Here is a 14,630-nt window from a genome sequence, read left to right on the forward strand (position 1 = left end):
AGATGTCCAGTCTCTTTACGAGAACTGCTACACACTGGGACCATTCGTAGCAGCGAGTGCAGTAGTGGGTGAGGGCTCAACCACTACAATTCCCTAATTCCATATCCTTTTAATCTGTCTCTTGAAATGTTGTTTTTTATGGGTTGTCCGGAAGGCTAAGAAGCCTTTCGCATCCTGGTTGATTTGGCGGGTGGTCAAAGTCATTTCTTGAGAGCGCCTAGATTAGGGGTTTGATGAGGTCCTGTTGTATGGGTTGCAACCCTTGATACTTCAGCTCCTAGTGGTCGATCAGCATCCTAAGAGGATCGCGAGGCTCCGTAAGGAAGACGTACTTAAATTGCAGAGTAATTGTTCAAGTCGACTTCCTTACCAGGTACCTATTTATTTTGTTTTTGTTATTTTGATAACTTCTAAAATGAAATAAAAAACTCTTAGCTCATAAAATGTAAACATATATTACTGGTCTCTACCCACCATCCTGGGTGTGAATCAGCTATATATTCACCGGCTAAGTTAAATATTTAAAAATGATATTTTAATTATAAAATAAATTTTTGAATATACTTACCCGGTGAATATATAAATTAAATGACCCTCCCTTCCTCCCCAATAGAGACGCAGTGGGACGAGGAGAAAATTGAGTCTTTGTTCACATAAGAGCTGGGTATCTGGTCGACAGATGGCACTGTTGGGCACACCCGCAACCTGTGTAGCGATCGCTGGCGAGTTTTTTCCGTAGAGTTTTTCTGTCGAGCAACAGAGTTGCAGCTATATATTCACCGGGTAAGTATATTCAAAAATTTATTTTAAAATTAAAATATCATTTTAAGTCTGATGAATTACATGTACTGTATATAGTTTCGGACTTATTGCCACTATGACTGTAACTGTCTTCCAATAATTTTAACTTGTAATATACTGTACTGATTAACATATATGAATCAATACTAGTCCTTGCTTCATACATATAAACAAAGTACAGTACAGTACTTAACAAAATAAGATCCTGACATAACTTCTGTGATGATTGATATTAAATTACAAATGGAAATAACTGTTTATGTTATGACATAGAGTACAGTATTTCACTATATGTTGCATTATGGTAGGCATCTAAACAGTTCCAGCACCTTTGAAGACAACATATCCTTATTTTCAAGGGCTTAGTTTTTTATTACTAGGAATAATGCAATTTACTGTTAGAATTTGTTCTATTCAGGTATTTAGGCTTTCCACTTCAGATATTAAGTTTTAGTCTGTGGAAAAAATATTGTTATTATTATTATTATTATTTTTATTTTTATTATTATTATTATTACTTGCTAAGCTACAGTACTAGTTGGAAAAGCAAGATGCTTTAAGCCCAAGGGCTCCAATAGGGAAAATAGCCCAGTGAGGAAATGGAATAAGAAAATAAATAAACTGCAAGAGAATTAGTTAACAATTCAAATATAATATTTTAAGAATAGTAATAACATTAGAATAAATCTTCATATATAAACTATAAAAAACAAAACAAAAGGAAGAGAAATAAGATAGAACAGTGTGCCCAAGTGTACCCTCAAGCAAGAGAACTCTAACCCAAGACAGAAAACGACCATGGTACAGAGGTTATGGCACCACCCAAGACTAGAGAACAATGGTTTAATTTTGGAGTGCCCTTCTCGTAGAAGAGCTGTTTACCATAGCTAAAGAGTCTCTTCTACCCTTATCAAGAGGAGAGTAGCCACTGAACAATTACAGTGCAGTAGCTAACCCCTTGAGCAAGGAAGAATTGTTTGGTAATCTCAGTGTTGTCAGGTGTATAAGGACAGAGGAGAGTATATAAAGAATAGGCCAGACTGTTCGGTGTATGTGTAGGCAAAGGGAAAATGAGCCATAACAGAGAGAAGAATCCAATATATTACTCCCTGGCCAGTCAAAGGACCCAATAACTTTTTATATGAAAGTAAATATTTAATTTTTTTTTTGGTCTGTAAGTAGACCGTAGGTAAATACTGTACCATATTTATTATTTATTGAAAATATGTATGTAATATACAGTTGTATGAAGTTGGATATTTGGTCTCTTGCAGGTCATCTTATACATATAATAAGAATATGGCTGATCCTCGCTTAAAACAGTTGCGCATTAAGACTGGTGTCGTGAAACGCTCTTGCAAGGAAAAAATCAGTTATGAAAAAGAAGCTGAGCAAATCCAGGAAAAGATATCAAAAATGCAGGAAGAAGGTAGAGTTACACTGTGATATTTTTATTTTACCATATGAATACATCATACTGTACAGGTATAAGTAAATTTTCATTACTCATTTGCACTACAGTGTCAGTCAGTTTAAAATTTTAAATATTTTGAAAAGCTGTAAATAAAGACTACTATTGGGTGTAATATAGTTTGAAAAGTGAGGTTGAATTAGTTAAACCCGATTGGATGGAATTCAATTAAAAAAGGCTTGAAATGATAAACGTTTAAGACAAGAACAAGAGCTAGTTGAGTAGTTTTCTATGTTATGCCTGTGTATATGAGGTCATTGTCTGAAGGGTTCAAATTGCATTTTAGAATATTTAACCAGCAGCTTGGTTATTGTTAAGGAAACAATCATAGTAGTCACTGCCACTTTTGTATTTGAATTACCAAATAATGGATGAATCCCAGTGAAGTTAAACTTCTAGTCAAACCATTTAGTGTTTGTAGCCCAGGGGTTGTTTTGGGGGTAAAATGCAGCCATGTTAGAAGTCTGTTAAGCTCCTTCCTGTATTAACCTTTATCCTTCTCTTTGTAATTTACACTGAGAACTTGCTAAGGCACTTCCTCTTCACCAAGTACCTCTCGATGTCTTATCTCATTTATTAATTGTGTCTCATATCAATCTAATCAAGTTTTGTTCCAACACAAATGAAAACCTTTGTTTTTTATGTAGGAGAAAAATCAGCGCAAGCTGGTGTACGGCTATAAAAAGATTTTAACGTGTCAACTGCCAATAACTGTTCCGGTTATTACCAGTGGAGGCGGGGAGAAGTAACCCCCCCCCACTCACTCATACCTTCTTCACTTTTATCTCAATCGTGGTTGAAGACAGATGTCTCATTCCACATTCTCTGGTTTTGACAAAATGGAACTTTACTCTGTTTTATTCTCGTTATGACAGCGTATCGAGGATATTGTTTAATATCTTGGCTCCTTAAACTCTTAAGGTTGGCTAAAGGTAAAAACCTGTCAGCCCAGGGGCTCACCTTTATCTCCTTGGAGTTAGATTTCAATGAAATTTTAAGATAAGAGTAACCTCTTTGGGGAAGTCTGTTTCAGTCTGTATACAGTACGCCTATCCATTGGCGAAGACATACGAGCAACGTTTTCAGCCTTGCTTATTGGAAGCGATTTAGGAAGTTTGCTTAATAAGCTACCTCTCGTCCCCCTCGGTCCACTCAAGTGGAAACTAGACATTCGCTGGAGTGATATGCTTGTATCTTTCTCCCTCTGAGCTTGCTGAACCTTTGGGGTGTTTTGGCAGACTCAGTTGCAACCGCGAATTGCTATCCTAGCCTGACAGTTTATTTATCCAGGCAGCTCAGAAGCGTCCTTGCATTTCCGACACCGGAGCGCTCTACCTCTTCAGAGCTCCCAGGAGATCTTGGCAGCCATCTTCGATGGTGCCAAAAGTGAAAGCTATCCTTGCATTGGAGAGTTTAGCTTGAAGCAAGCCATCTTTTAATGCGAGACGATTCAAGCTCACAGCAAGCCAAGATCATGGTACCAAAAGTGAAAGCTATCCATTCTTTTGAGTGGTTTCCTTGAAACAAGTGATCTTTCAGCGCCTTGTAACCCAGGATCGTGGTGCAAAAGGTGAAAACTTTAATTTCACCTGAAATTTTTATAATGTACAGTACTAGCAATCTCTCAATGCTCACGACAAGATTCAAGCTCACAGCTGCCTAGATCATTGTGCTAAAGGTGAAAGTTATCCTTGTATTGGGATTTTTCAGCTATCCTTTCACCGGAGAGTGTTGCTTGAAACAAGTAATCTTGCAGTGCCTCACAATCCAGGGTCATAACACGATTCAAGATCGAAGCATGATCCAGGCTCATAGTGAGCCTTGATCACGCAGCTATGACTGCTCATGCTCTTCTGAGCCTACTCTACCTGTTGGGGTAGAGTGCAAGAGCCAGGCTTGCCCACCTGTGGTAGATCTCAGTCCTTTGTGGGCTTGTGATTCAGTTGTGTTTAGCACACTCGACGTTCACTTAGGTGATTGCAGCGCATTGCTCAATGTTCAAGGTAGTTGCTTGGCTCACCAGAGCTCTTGCTCTCTCTTGAATGCGCTTTAAGCTTGTGACTGTCTTTCTAATCTCCTAACATGCATGAGGCTGTTAAGAATCTAATATAAGTGTTTTATTGGACTGTTTGGGCTCTGGCATCACTAAAACTAAGACCCCCCCAGATGCTGAAGCCTTGATGAGGATGGGGGGCTTAGGGATTAGCAGCTGGGCTCTGATGAATGGTGGAAAATGCTTTCCCACTGGAGCTTGGTGCCCAATTGTTGATCCAATTAAATTAGTCAGCACTTTCTCTTTTTCATTTGGTTATTTCTTTTACTCTCCCATCTCTTCCTTTTGGGCATGAACTTGTTGACAACTTTGGCTACTTTTTTGGATTTGGCACAGTGTGGGATGGACGACAGCATACCATTATCAACCTGTACCAATTTAAATGCCATCAGCCTCTGGCAGACCCCATTGGGTGCAGACCATGTCTGTTAAAAGTCAAACTGTTAAGGGCAAACTACCCCCACTGACCAGTGTACGCCCACCTAAAGAGAGGCAGCCCCTCCCTAATAGAGGACTGGTCCCCTCTGAAGCCTCTTCTCGTGTTGGGCCACATGGGATAGGAGGACTGGTATCCTCCGATAAGAGGAGGATAACCCGACTTGCTTCTTCTATAAAAACCAACCCCTCTTTTGACGACCTGGAAAATACAAACATGGACCTCAGTACAGACAGCTCCAATTCAGGTTCTAATATTGTAACATTAGAACCTTATTCACGTTCTGTAAAGAATGATTATAAGAAGACACGAGAAGAAGAGAGAGAGAGAGAGTGAGAAATGATGAAAGTACAGAAAAATATAGAAGTAGAAGTATTTCCTGGTCACTATGAAGTAGTGAATTATGAATTTTTTTTTCATTTTGAAATTTGAAAATGGAAGACATGAGCATGTGATGTTTTTAAAGCTATTAGGGAAATAGTTTATAAATGTGGAAGGCAGTCAAAAATCCTTCCCCAGGGAAATACAAGTCCCTTGATAGAGAGACTATCCCTAATACAAAGCGAAAAATTAAAAACACTTTCAACATTGGATGGTCATAGTGTCAAATGCGTTTCACATCCCACTTTCAACCAGAGTAGTGGTGTGATATATGCTCCAGATTTGCTAGACATAGAGGAAAAAGAAATTGAGGATGAACTGAAAAGTCAAGGAGTAGTATAAGTAGTGAGAATGAGAGAGTTGGAGAACAACGTATTCCTCTTGCTACTTTGTAATATTTGATCATTGCAGATTACCTAATGTTATTAAAGCTGGTTGGATATCTTTGAGGGTGAAACCATACATTCCTTCACCATTGCGATGTTATCATTGGCAAATGTATGGCCATTTAAGCCAGAAGTGCAAGGGAAAAATGAATAATAGGCCAGCTGTTTGTGCAAACTGTGAAAAATAATCATGGAGCATGCACAGAAAATCCAAGTTGTATACATTGTGGGGAAGCACACCCAGCTACATCTAAAAGCTGTATAAAGTTTATTTTTGAAAAAGAAATTCAGCCCATTAGGATCATGGAAAGGGTTACTTTTAAAGAGGCTTGTAAAAGAGCTCTTGAAAAGCAGATAAGGCCAGGGCAACCTTTTTCAATGGTTTTGAAGAAAAACTTGCCAAAGCACACTGAGGAAAATATCATCACTTCTAACATAAAGACACATATGAAAATAGATAAAGAGGATGAAAGTCCTGTTGAAAATTTATATCCAGAAAGTGTAGAAAAATCAAAACAGATACTTAAAGATCTGAAAGATATTCAAAAGCCATCTACTTCCATTCTAAACAATAGTATAAACATCTCTCAGGTTGTGTCCTTGCCTGATTTGATGGAGGTTACACTTGAAACCAACTTACCTGGTGCACCTCTAGTGGGGAAAGTGCAAAAACCTTGTAGCTCACGACCTTTCAATCGAAAAAGAGACAGACCTCCATCTCTCTCGCTTCCTACCGTAAGAAACATTAGATTCTTGACTTCAAATAAATATTATCTCATGTCTGCTGATGTTTCTGATCAACTGGAAGACAACTTAAATAAATCAGAAATTCAAGTTAAGGTCTGCCATTCACCTTAACAATTAGATCATAAGGACACAAAGAAAAAGACAAACACAAAATCTAATATATCAAGATCCTCTCTAGAGATACCACCGGAAAATGGTGTTCGATCAAAGATTGCTAATGGGAAGACTTCATCCAAGGTATCTTTCAAAAAATAAACCATGGGTTTTTCCTCCATTCTGCAATGGAATTGCCAGGGTTTAAGCGGACCATCCCCCATGGTGTTTTGACATAATTTTCATAAATGGAAAATAGTTTTATTGCTTCTATGTGTGCGTAAACATATTGTACATGCTCCCCAGAAGTTTCAGCCAATTATTTTTCAAATAACGAAGATGACGTCATCCTTACTGTGTTGTCTGCATGACTGAGTTTGACAAAATCGTCTTTGTGTGTTATTTTTGCATATCTACAGTGATTTTTCACTTACGTTTTGAGCTATCGTACATCTGGCAGAAATGGAAGGCATTGGTAGAACGTAGTTGAACGAAATCTACTCCTACGAGAACAGAAGCCAGAGTTTCCAAACACTTATAGAAGTTATCATGCATGTGTTTGTTTACTTGAAGTTTGTATGTAGATTGTGCTTTCACAACATACTCTGGAACTTTATAGCAATGCCAATGTTACATAAGGTGATAGAAAGAACAAAAAGTAAGTGGAGAACAATAAAAAAGAACCAAGAAAGAGGGAAACATGAATAAGAGTACAAAGCTGAAACCTGCAACTAAAACACTGGCAACAATGAGAGATTGCTGGTAACTCATAACATGGGAATAGTAAACTGAGGGTTCAAATACCTCGTTTAGGGTGCTTTTATGTAGGAATAAACAATAAAAGTTATCATAATATTATTATCTTGATTTCTTTAAGAAAAGAAGCAAAAATTTGTTGCAAATTTTTGGGAGCTCATAACTCAATAACATACTTATTCACACTTAAGTACATTTTTCTCACTTATTTATTGTTCGATATTAGAGAGAAAGATATCATTGAAAAGAAGAATAAAAATTCCACAATTCTGTCCAGCAGAATTTTGATTTTATTTTTACTTTCTTTTTCACGATTATTTTGTGTCTAGACGAGGAAAAAAAAAATATTTGTAAAAAAACATTAAGGAAAATAAAAGTTCCGGTTGACAGAGTTGTTTGGTTTATAAAGTAGTTTTTATGGTATTAGATTCAATACAAATGGTGTTGCATTAGTGGGGAAAAATGTACCTAATTCATTTTTTTAAATCATGATTTTTGCTAATAAATCAAGGAGTTTTTGATCAAATGACCTGAAATTTTCATATGATGAAGGTAACATATATGTCTAATACATATAGAAATGGTGTATTTTGGATCATTAGAAATAAAAAGGCGGACATGGCAGACGGTCCCCTTAAGGGCAAAATATGAAGAACTTGAGCTCCTCATACGTGAGCACTCCCCTCTACAGGAGAGCAAGCTCGATGCTAATACTCCTTATCCTCTAGAGTATGTTAGCTATATGACACCATAGGATCAATGAGCAGGGAGCCTTGGGGGAAGTCTTATATACGTTCGTCAAGATGTTCCCCAAATATCTTCGTCTATCTGTACCCCTCTGCTGGCAGAGGTTGTACAGATATATAGAGGGAGGAAATACACAATCTGTTCTCTTTACTTGCCTCCAAATGATAACATCTCGTATGATAATTTATTAGAGGTGTCTCAACAACTACCACAACCTTTTCTCTTAGTAGGAGATCTTAATAGTAGGCATCCTTTATGGGGTGATGTTTTGGCAAACGCAAGGGGTAATATTATATCATCAATTTTGGAGAATGAAGATGTAGGACTCCTTGATACAGCAGAGCCCACACACTTTCATGTTCAGACAAGAACCTTGTCCTGCATTGACCTATCAATTGCAAGCTTTTTCAATTTTAATTGGAGAACATTAGATGATTGGCATACTAGTGATCATGCAGCAATTATTATAAACACCAGCAATTGTCCACCTTTACAGAGATCCCCACGATGGAATCTTGACAAGGCGGACTGGGATAGATTTCGTGAGCTAAGCGAAATTGGAGGGGATGCAGAACAGTTTGAAAGTGTTGATGATGCCATAGACATACTTAATGGAACTCTTCACACAACAGGAGTCAATGCCATTCCCAAAACAACAGGGATATTCAAACGATGCCCAGTCCCCTGGTGATCTTCAAAACTAATTGGCCTGCACAGAGCCACAAGAAGGTCTTTAACTTGATTACGCAAACACTGTACTGAGGAGAATTTAATCATATACAGTACAAGAAATGTAGAGCACAGTTCCGTCGTACCATGAAAGAAACTAAGTGCCAGTCTTGGGTGTTGTTTGTTTCCTCCATTAACATTAGAACACCAACATCATCTGTGTGGAGGAAAGTAAAAAAGATAGAGGGCAAATTCACCCCAAACCCACCACCAGTGTTGAAGGTGAATGGTCAGAATGTGACTGAAGCAACCGAAGTTAGCAATGCCGTGGCTGATCATTTCTCAAATGCATCATGCAAGTGTGAAGCAGCTCCTGGTCACCAGTATAGGGGTATTGAAGAAAAGAAAATTTTAAATTTTGCAACTGGAAGGGAAGAGTCATACAATTCTCCTTTTACTGAAAGAGAATTTGATTCTGCACTTGCTACATGTAACGATACAGCACATGGACCTGATGGAATTCCATATGCAATGATTAAACATGTATCTGTTCATATTAAGTTATATGTTTTAAGCATTATTAACAGAATATGGCATAATCATGGTTATCCAACTGTTTGAACTAGCCATTATTTTAGCCTTTTTAAAACCCTGTAAGGATAAGTTTTTACAGCAAACTATTGACCAATTGCATTGACATCTTGGTAATGTAAGATCATGGAGAAGATTGTCAATGCAAGACTGATGTGGTATCTGGAAAATAAAGGTATTTTATTAGGGAAATGCACTCAACGACTGATAAGTTGATACAACTTGAGCCCTCTATTTGTGAAGCCTTTGCTTCCAATCAGCTCCATGTAACAGTCTTTTTTTTTTTTTTTTACCTTGAAAAGGCATATGATACTCCATGGAGATACAGTATACTGAAAACCCTTCATGATTGGGATTACGAGGAGAGCTACCATTGTGTATTCAATCATTTATTTTGCATAGATTTTTTTCAAGTGAGAGTGGGGGAAACCCTATCTGAGAGGAAATGTCAAGAAGAACGATTTCCCCAGGGTAGTGTGCTAAGTGTAACCTTATTTTTACTAGCCATTGAAAGGATATCCTCAGTCATCCCTCAAGATTTTCTCTCAACACTATTTGTTGATGATCTCTCCATATCATTTGCTGGAGCTAGAATGGCAAAACTACAAATCACAAATAACAAAATTATTCAGTGGGCTGATATGAATGGGGGTAAGTTTCTGACAAGCAAAACTACTACTGTTCATTTTTGTCATGTTTGAGGATTACATCCAGGCCCTTATATATATATAGTACATCAAAGGTCATTGGATCTCGTGAAAGTGAAGCTAGATTTCTAGGGTTGATATTTGATTCTAGACTTACATGGATTCCTCACTTGAAAGCCTTAAGAGTAAAATGTCTTGAGTCTCTGAATCTTTTAAAAAGTTTTATCCCCTACATCATGGGGGCAGACCGCAAAACTATTTTAATGTTAAACAAATCCTTAATTTTTTCAAAAATTAGTTATGGATGTGAAATATAATTCTCAGCCACCCCAAGCCGACTAAAGATTTTAGATTCTATACACGATGCTGGTATTAGATTGCCCACAGAAGCCTTTAGAACTTCGCCTATCCCAAGCCTCATTGTTGACGCTAGAAAATTACCGTTTGACCTTTACCGGAAGTCTTCTATTATTCAGTATTGGTTCACGTTGCAAAGACTCTCTAATTCTTTAGCTTCTCATACTGCATACCTTGTAAGGCATATGAGATATATCGTGTTGCACTCAAAATCTCAACCTTATGGTTTTCGGGTAAAAACATTAGTAGATACTCTAGATAAAGGTAGAAATAAAGTGCTCCCATGTAGGATATCATCAACCCCTCCATGAAAATTACCGGAGATATCTTTTTGTAAATATTTTATTGGTATAAAAAGGGCATGACTGACTTAGAAGCCAGGTTGCTCTTTGTGGAACATGTTGAAGAACTTAAAGAGTTGTTCCTGTGCAAAATACAAACCTTCCGCTCTTTACCGAGGAATATTATTTCGGCGAAAGCTGAAACCAGCCGATAAACTTTTTGTTAGGGTGTAACTACCCACCGCTAGTTAGCGGCGGGGGGAGCAGGGTAGGTTAACCCTACCGCCTACACCAGCACTAGTGACTAACCGTCACTTTTTATTTTGGCTCGGTAAAGACAGTAGTCTTTCTCTCCCATCAACACCCTTTTAACCGGGTACGGCTAAAGGCAACTGGCTTAGTGTTTTAGTTTTCCTTTTGAGCTGCCTTCCTTACACGGGTTCCCCAGGCAAGAGAGGTAGCAAGAGGCCATGGCCTCTATCTTTGCTGCTCACCAGCATTCGATCTGCTTCGGTGGGCGGGCATGAGCAGTGCTTGACAGGAACTCCTCGGAGTTACTTGTCACGGGACCATAGGTCTTGGGAACGAGTTTCGACTTCTTTCCAGATGTAAGGGTTACTGTTCGTTTAGTTGGGTTCACCCGAAGGGAGGAGATACAACCTGTACGACCAGAAGGTTTGCCTTCAACTATTACGCAGTCCAACATTCCGAGGAACGTCGATGCAACACCCTTCCAAGCGGCAGCTCTCTTGTCCGTGAGGCGATGCGCCATAGGAAGGAGTTGATCAGCCTCTCTTTTGCAACAGGAGAGATCTCTTTTGCAAGAGGAGAGATATTCTCCAACACTCCCTTCTGAACGGCAACTCCCTTGTCCGCGGTGGCAATGCGCCATAAGGAGGAGGGGTTGATCAATCCTCTATTGCGAGAGGAGAGATCATCTCCAACACTCCCTTCTGAACGGCGGCTCCCTCGTCCGCGAGGTGATGCACCATAAGGAGGAGTATTTGATCAATCCGCTCGCGAGAGGAGAGGTCATCTCCAACACTCCCTTGTTAGCGGCAGCTCCCTCGTCCGGGAGGCAATGCGCCAGGAAGGAGTTGATCAATCCTCTCTTGCAAGAGGAGAGATCTTCTCTAACACTCCCTTCTGAGCGGCAGCTCCCTCGTCTGTGAGGCGATGCGCCATAGGAAGGAAGAGTGGATCAATCCTCTCTTACGAGAGGAGAGATCTTTTCCAACGCTCATGCACCATAAGAAGGAGTTGATCAATTTTCTCTTGCGAGAGGAGAGATCTTCTCCAACATCTCCCATCTGAGCGGCAGCTCCCTCGTACGCGAGTGGATGCGCCATCAGGAGGAGGAGGTGTTAATCTCTCTTCTAGCTTACGAGAAGAGAGATTTTCTCCTGAGTCTCGTTGCATTTTCCCTCTGGGATATTTGCCGCAGATGGTGAAGACTGCTTGCCGTGCCTCCTTCCCCATCAACGAGTCTCGTAGACCTTAACTCTTAGGGGTTATTGCCACATAGTGGTTTTGGGTACAGCAAAGCTCTTAAAACTTTGTGAGGCCGAGCTCTTTTGGATCTGCGCTTCATAGTTTCTTACTCTGAGGGAGAAACAGCTGATCTCAATGTCCAGCACAACCTTTTTCATTTCCTTCGAGGGAATGATATAAGGCTACTCACCTCCCGGGGGGGGGGGGGGGGTTAGGAGTACTAAGAGGAGGTTAGGGATTTCTCGCTTTGTGCGAGACTCTCGCCTTGTGTGAGACGCTTGCCTCGTGTGAGACGCTCGCTTCTGCAGGTTTGCCTGAGGCGAGGTTTTTCTGAAATCCTCGCCTTAGTACTCGTAGCGAGTTTGTGAGCCCTCATCGCCATAGCTAGAGTAGTGGTACGCTACTGGGTCTAGCTGGAAAGGAGATTGCTGGCGCTTTCTATACTGTATTCTTATTCATGGATTCTCGTTGGCGCTCGTGGGCGAGTGCCAGGACTTTGTGGGCGCTCGCCAGCGTTTGCTAGTATCAGATGGGGTTCACTAATTCTCACAAGCGTTTGCGAGTGCTCGCCAACGTTTGCAAACACTCGCCAGCATTCGCTGGCAACCGAATGCTGGCAGCCCTGTACGAAAGCTTTCTGGGACATCAAACCCTTCATGCAAGAATTTGCTTTTGCAGGGGTATCTCTCGGCCTTGAGAAGTTTTACATAACTATAGACGTTCTGTAGAATTCTCTAAAAGGCTGAAACGAACTCCTGTGGCACATGCGCTCTCGCCAAGACAAAACCTGAGGGTTATTGCCACAAATACAGTTTACTACCGATGGCATGAGTCAACTGCATTCATCAGTGTGTCCCTCGACACAACAAGTTTTGTTAGTCACCAAGTTTTGTGCAATATAATCCCTCTGGGTTATTTTCTTGGGCTCTGTTGCCCAACGAAATGGAGAGCTTACGATTATACCCTTACAAGGTTATAATCTTAAGCCTGTAGTCCCAAGATTGTTAGTTTATGCTTACGTTTACGAACGATAGCAAGCTCCATACACAAGGTTGCCAGACAAATGTTATCAGCTTTTCATTACGTTTACGAACGTTAAGAAGCCCCGCCCACAAGGCAGGCAGGCAGGCAAACAACGGAGTTATAATTGCTAAACTAGCTTTATATGTCGTTTTACACATCTTGAGAATACTATAGCTAGACGTCGATCAAATTCCTTTGGCAATAATGTTGCGATTCCTTGCACATACATTATTCCCTCGAGCAGTCTCAAACTCGTCAAATGTTTACCCGGAGGCAAAGAGGTTACACATGCGCGGCCGCAGTCGGACACGCGCATATGCAGGAAAGCAATCTTGCTGCCGACGAGGACTGTAGACAATCTTACAATTAGAACTCCTTTCTAATAAATCCTTAGTGTTGAGGGCTATATTCCTTACGGGGAACCAGGTTATGCATTGCTCTTTTTCCTTCCCGTAACCATATACACAGGATATGCGGTCTCCCTTCATCCCAGGCAATCTTTCTTAACTTCCGATCGGAGGTCTCTGTTTAAAGATAATAACACTGAGACCAAAAACTTCACATAAGTGAATCGGTTTTCTGAAAGGGGAAATTCGAAACTTATTCTGGAGATAAGGAGATTCGCTGTAATAACATCTTCATCTAAGGAATACTGGCTACCCTGGTTTACCGATTTTAACGTACTTACTCTGCCAACTCCCATTGCGTTGGTGGCACTTGGAGTTATCCCCCCCTCCCTTCATAGGAGGTGTGTGAAAACTGTTGCACTTCTTGACATCAATATGAGATATTACTTGCTACGCAATCACTAGACCCCTCACGAGGAACCGAGGAGGATTGACTTTGCGCTGTAAGGTCTAGGTAGCTTGCTCCACCAGGTGGAACTTGCTAACTTTTGGGTGGGGGTGGGGGGGGGGCATAGAGACAATCCCGAGGTATTGTTGACATTCTACTGGGTATTAGCCTAGAGCCCTTCCCATTTTCTGATGATGGGGAGTAATTTTTTCTCACAGGTGCTGTTGCAACTTGTCTCCCGCAGTCTTAGTAGCCTGTTATGAACAAATGACTCTTTCTGGAGGAGCATATAATGCTACTCACCAGGCTGCTGTGGGAGACAGTTTGTAGGAAAATACCCTAGTCCATCTTACTTGGCCGTTAACACACACTAGTCTCACAAGGAAATCTTGCACGGTGTTGCGTACAAATTCACCAAGTAAGGTGGGTGGACAAGCTTGTCTGCCTGACTAAGAGAGGCTCTGCACTTTTGATACACGGAATGCTCTCTTGGGCGAATCTTTAAATCAAGAACAGCAAACACAAGAAGCATGGTCCGGTATAAAGGCAAGTCCTATGTCTCGGTGCCTAGGCTAGCTGAGAAAGGTGCGCACGGATAGATGTGTTGCCCTTAAGAACTGAAAAGCGCACAAACTAGTGCGCAATTCCAGTTCTCATCTTGCCGTTGGGAAAACTGGAAGGAGCACGCTCTACTAGTTTTGCCTCACAATCATGTTTTGCAAGTGCACACAGATAGCAATTACATTTAAGAGCTGAAAGGCTTTGTTTTTCCAGTCCTCACTTCGTGAGCATACGCTCCCAGCAGGACAAACTGGAAGAGGTGCCTAAGCCAGCACACCTTACTAACCTTCTCCTTGCCAACGCTCGCCCTTGCAAAGAGAGATGGCAGGAAGCCTCCCCTTCAC

General features: G+C 40.5%; 1 protein-coding gene across 1 annotated transcript in view; it reads left to right on the forward strand.

Annotated features, from left to right (window-relative positions):
• The window catches only part of Tbca (Tubulin binding cofactor A), a 67,680-nt gene that overhangs the window by 34,346 nt on the left and 18,704 nt on the right, over positions 1-14,630 (forward strand). The window contains exon 2 of the mRNA XM_068383558.1: positions 2,076-2,230. Coding sequence (XP_068239659.1) covers positions 2,101-2,230 — 130 coding nt within the window. The 5' untranslated portion in view covers positions 2,076-2,100. The remainder of the gene's footprint in view (positions 1-2,075; positions 2,231-14,630) is intronic.

This window comes from Palaemon carinicauda, chromosome 11 (assembly GCF_036898095.1).
Source record: "Palaemon carinicauda isolate YSFRI2023 chromosome 11, ASM3689809v2, whole genome shotgun sequence".
Taxonomy (NCBI): domain Eukaryota; kingdom Metazoa; phylum Arthropoda; class Malacostraca; order Decapoda; family Palaemonidae; genus Palaemon; species Palaemon carinicauda.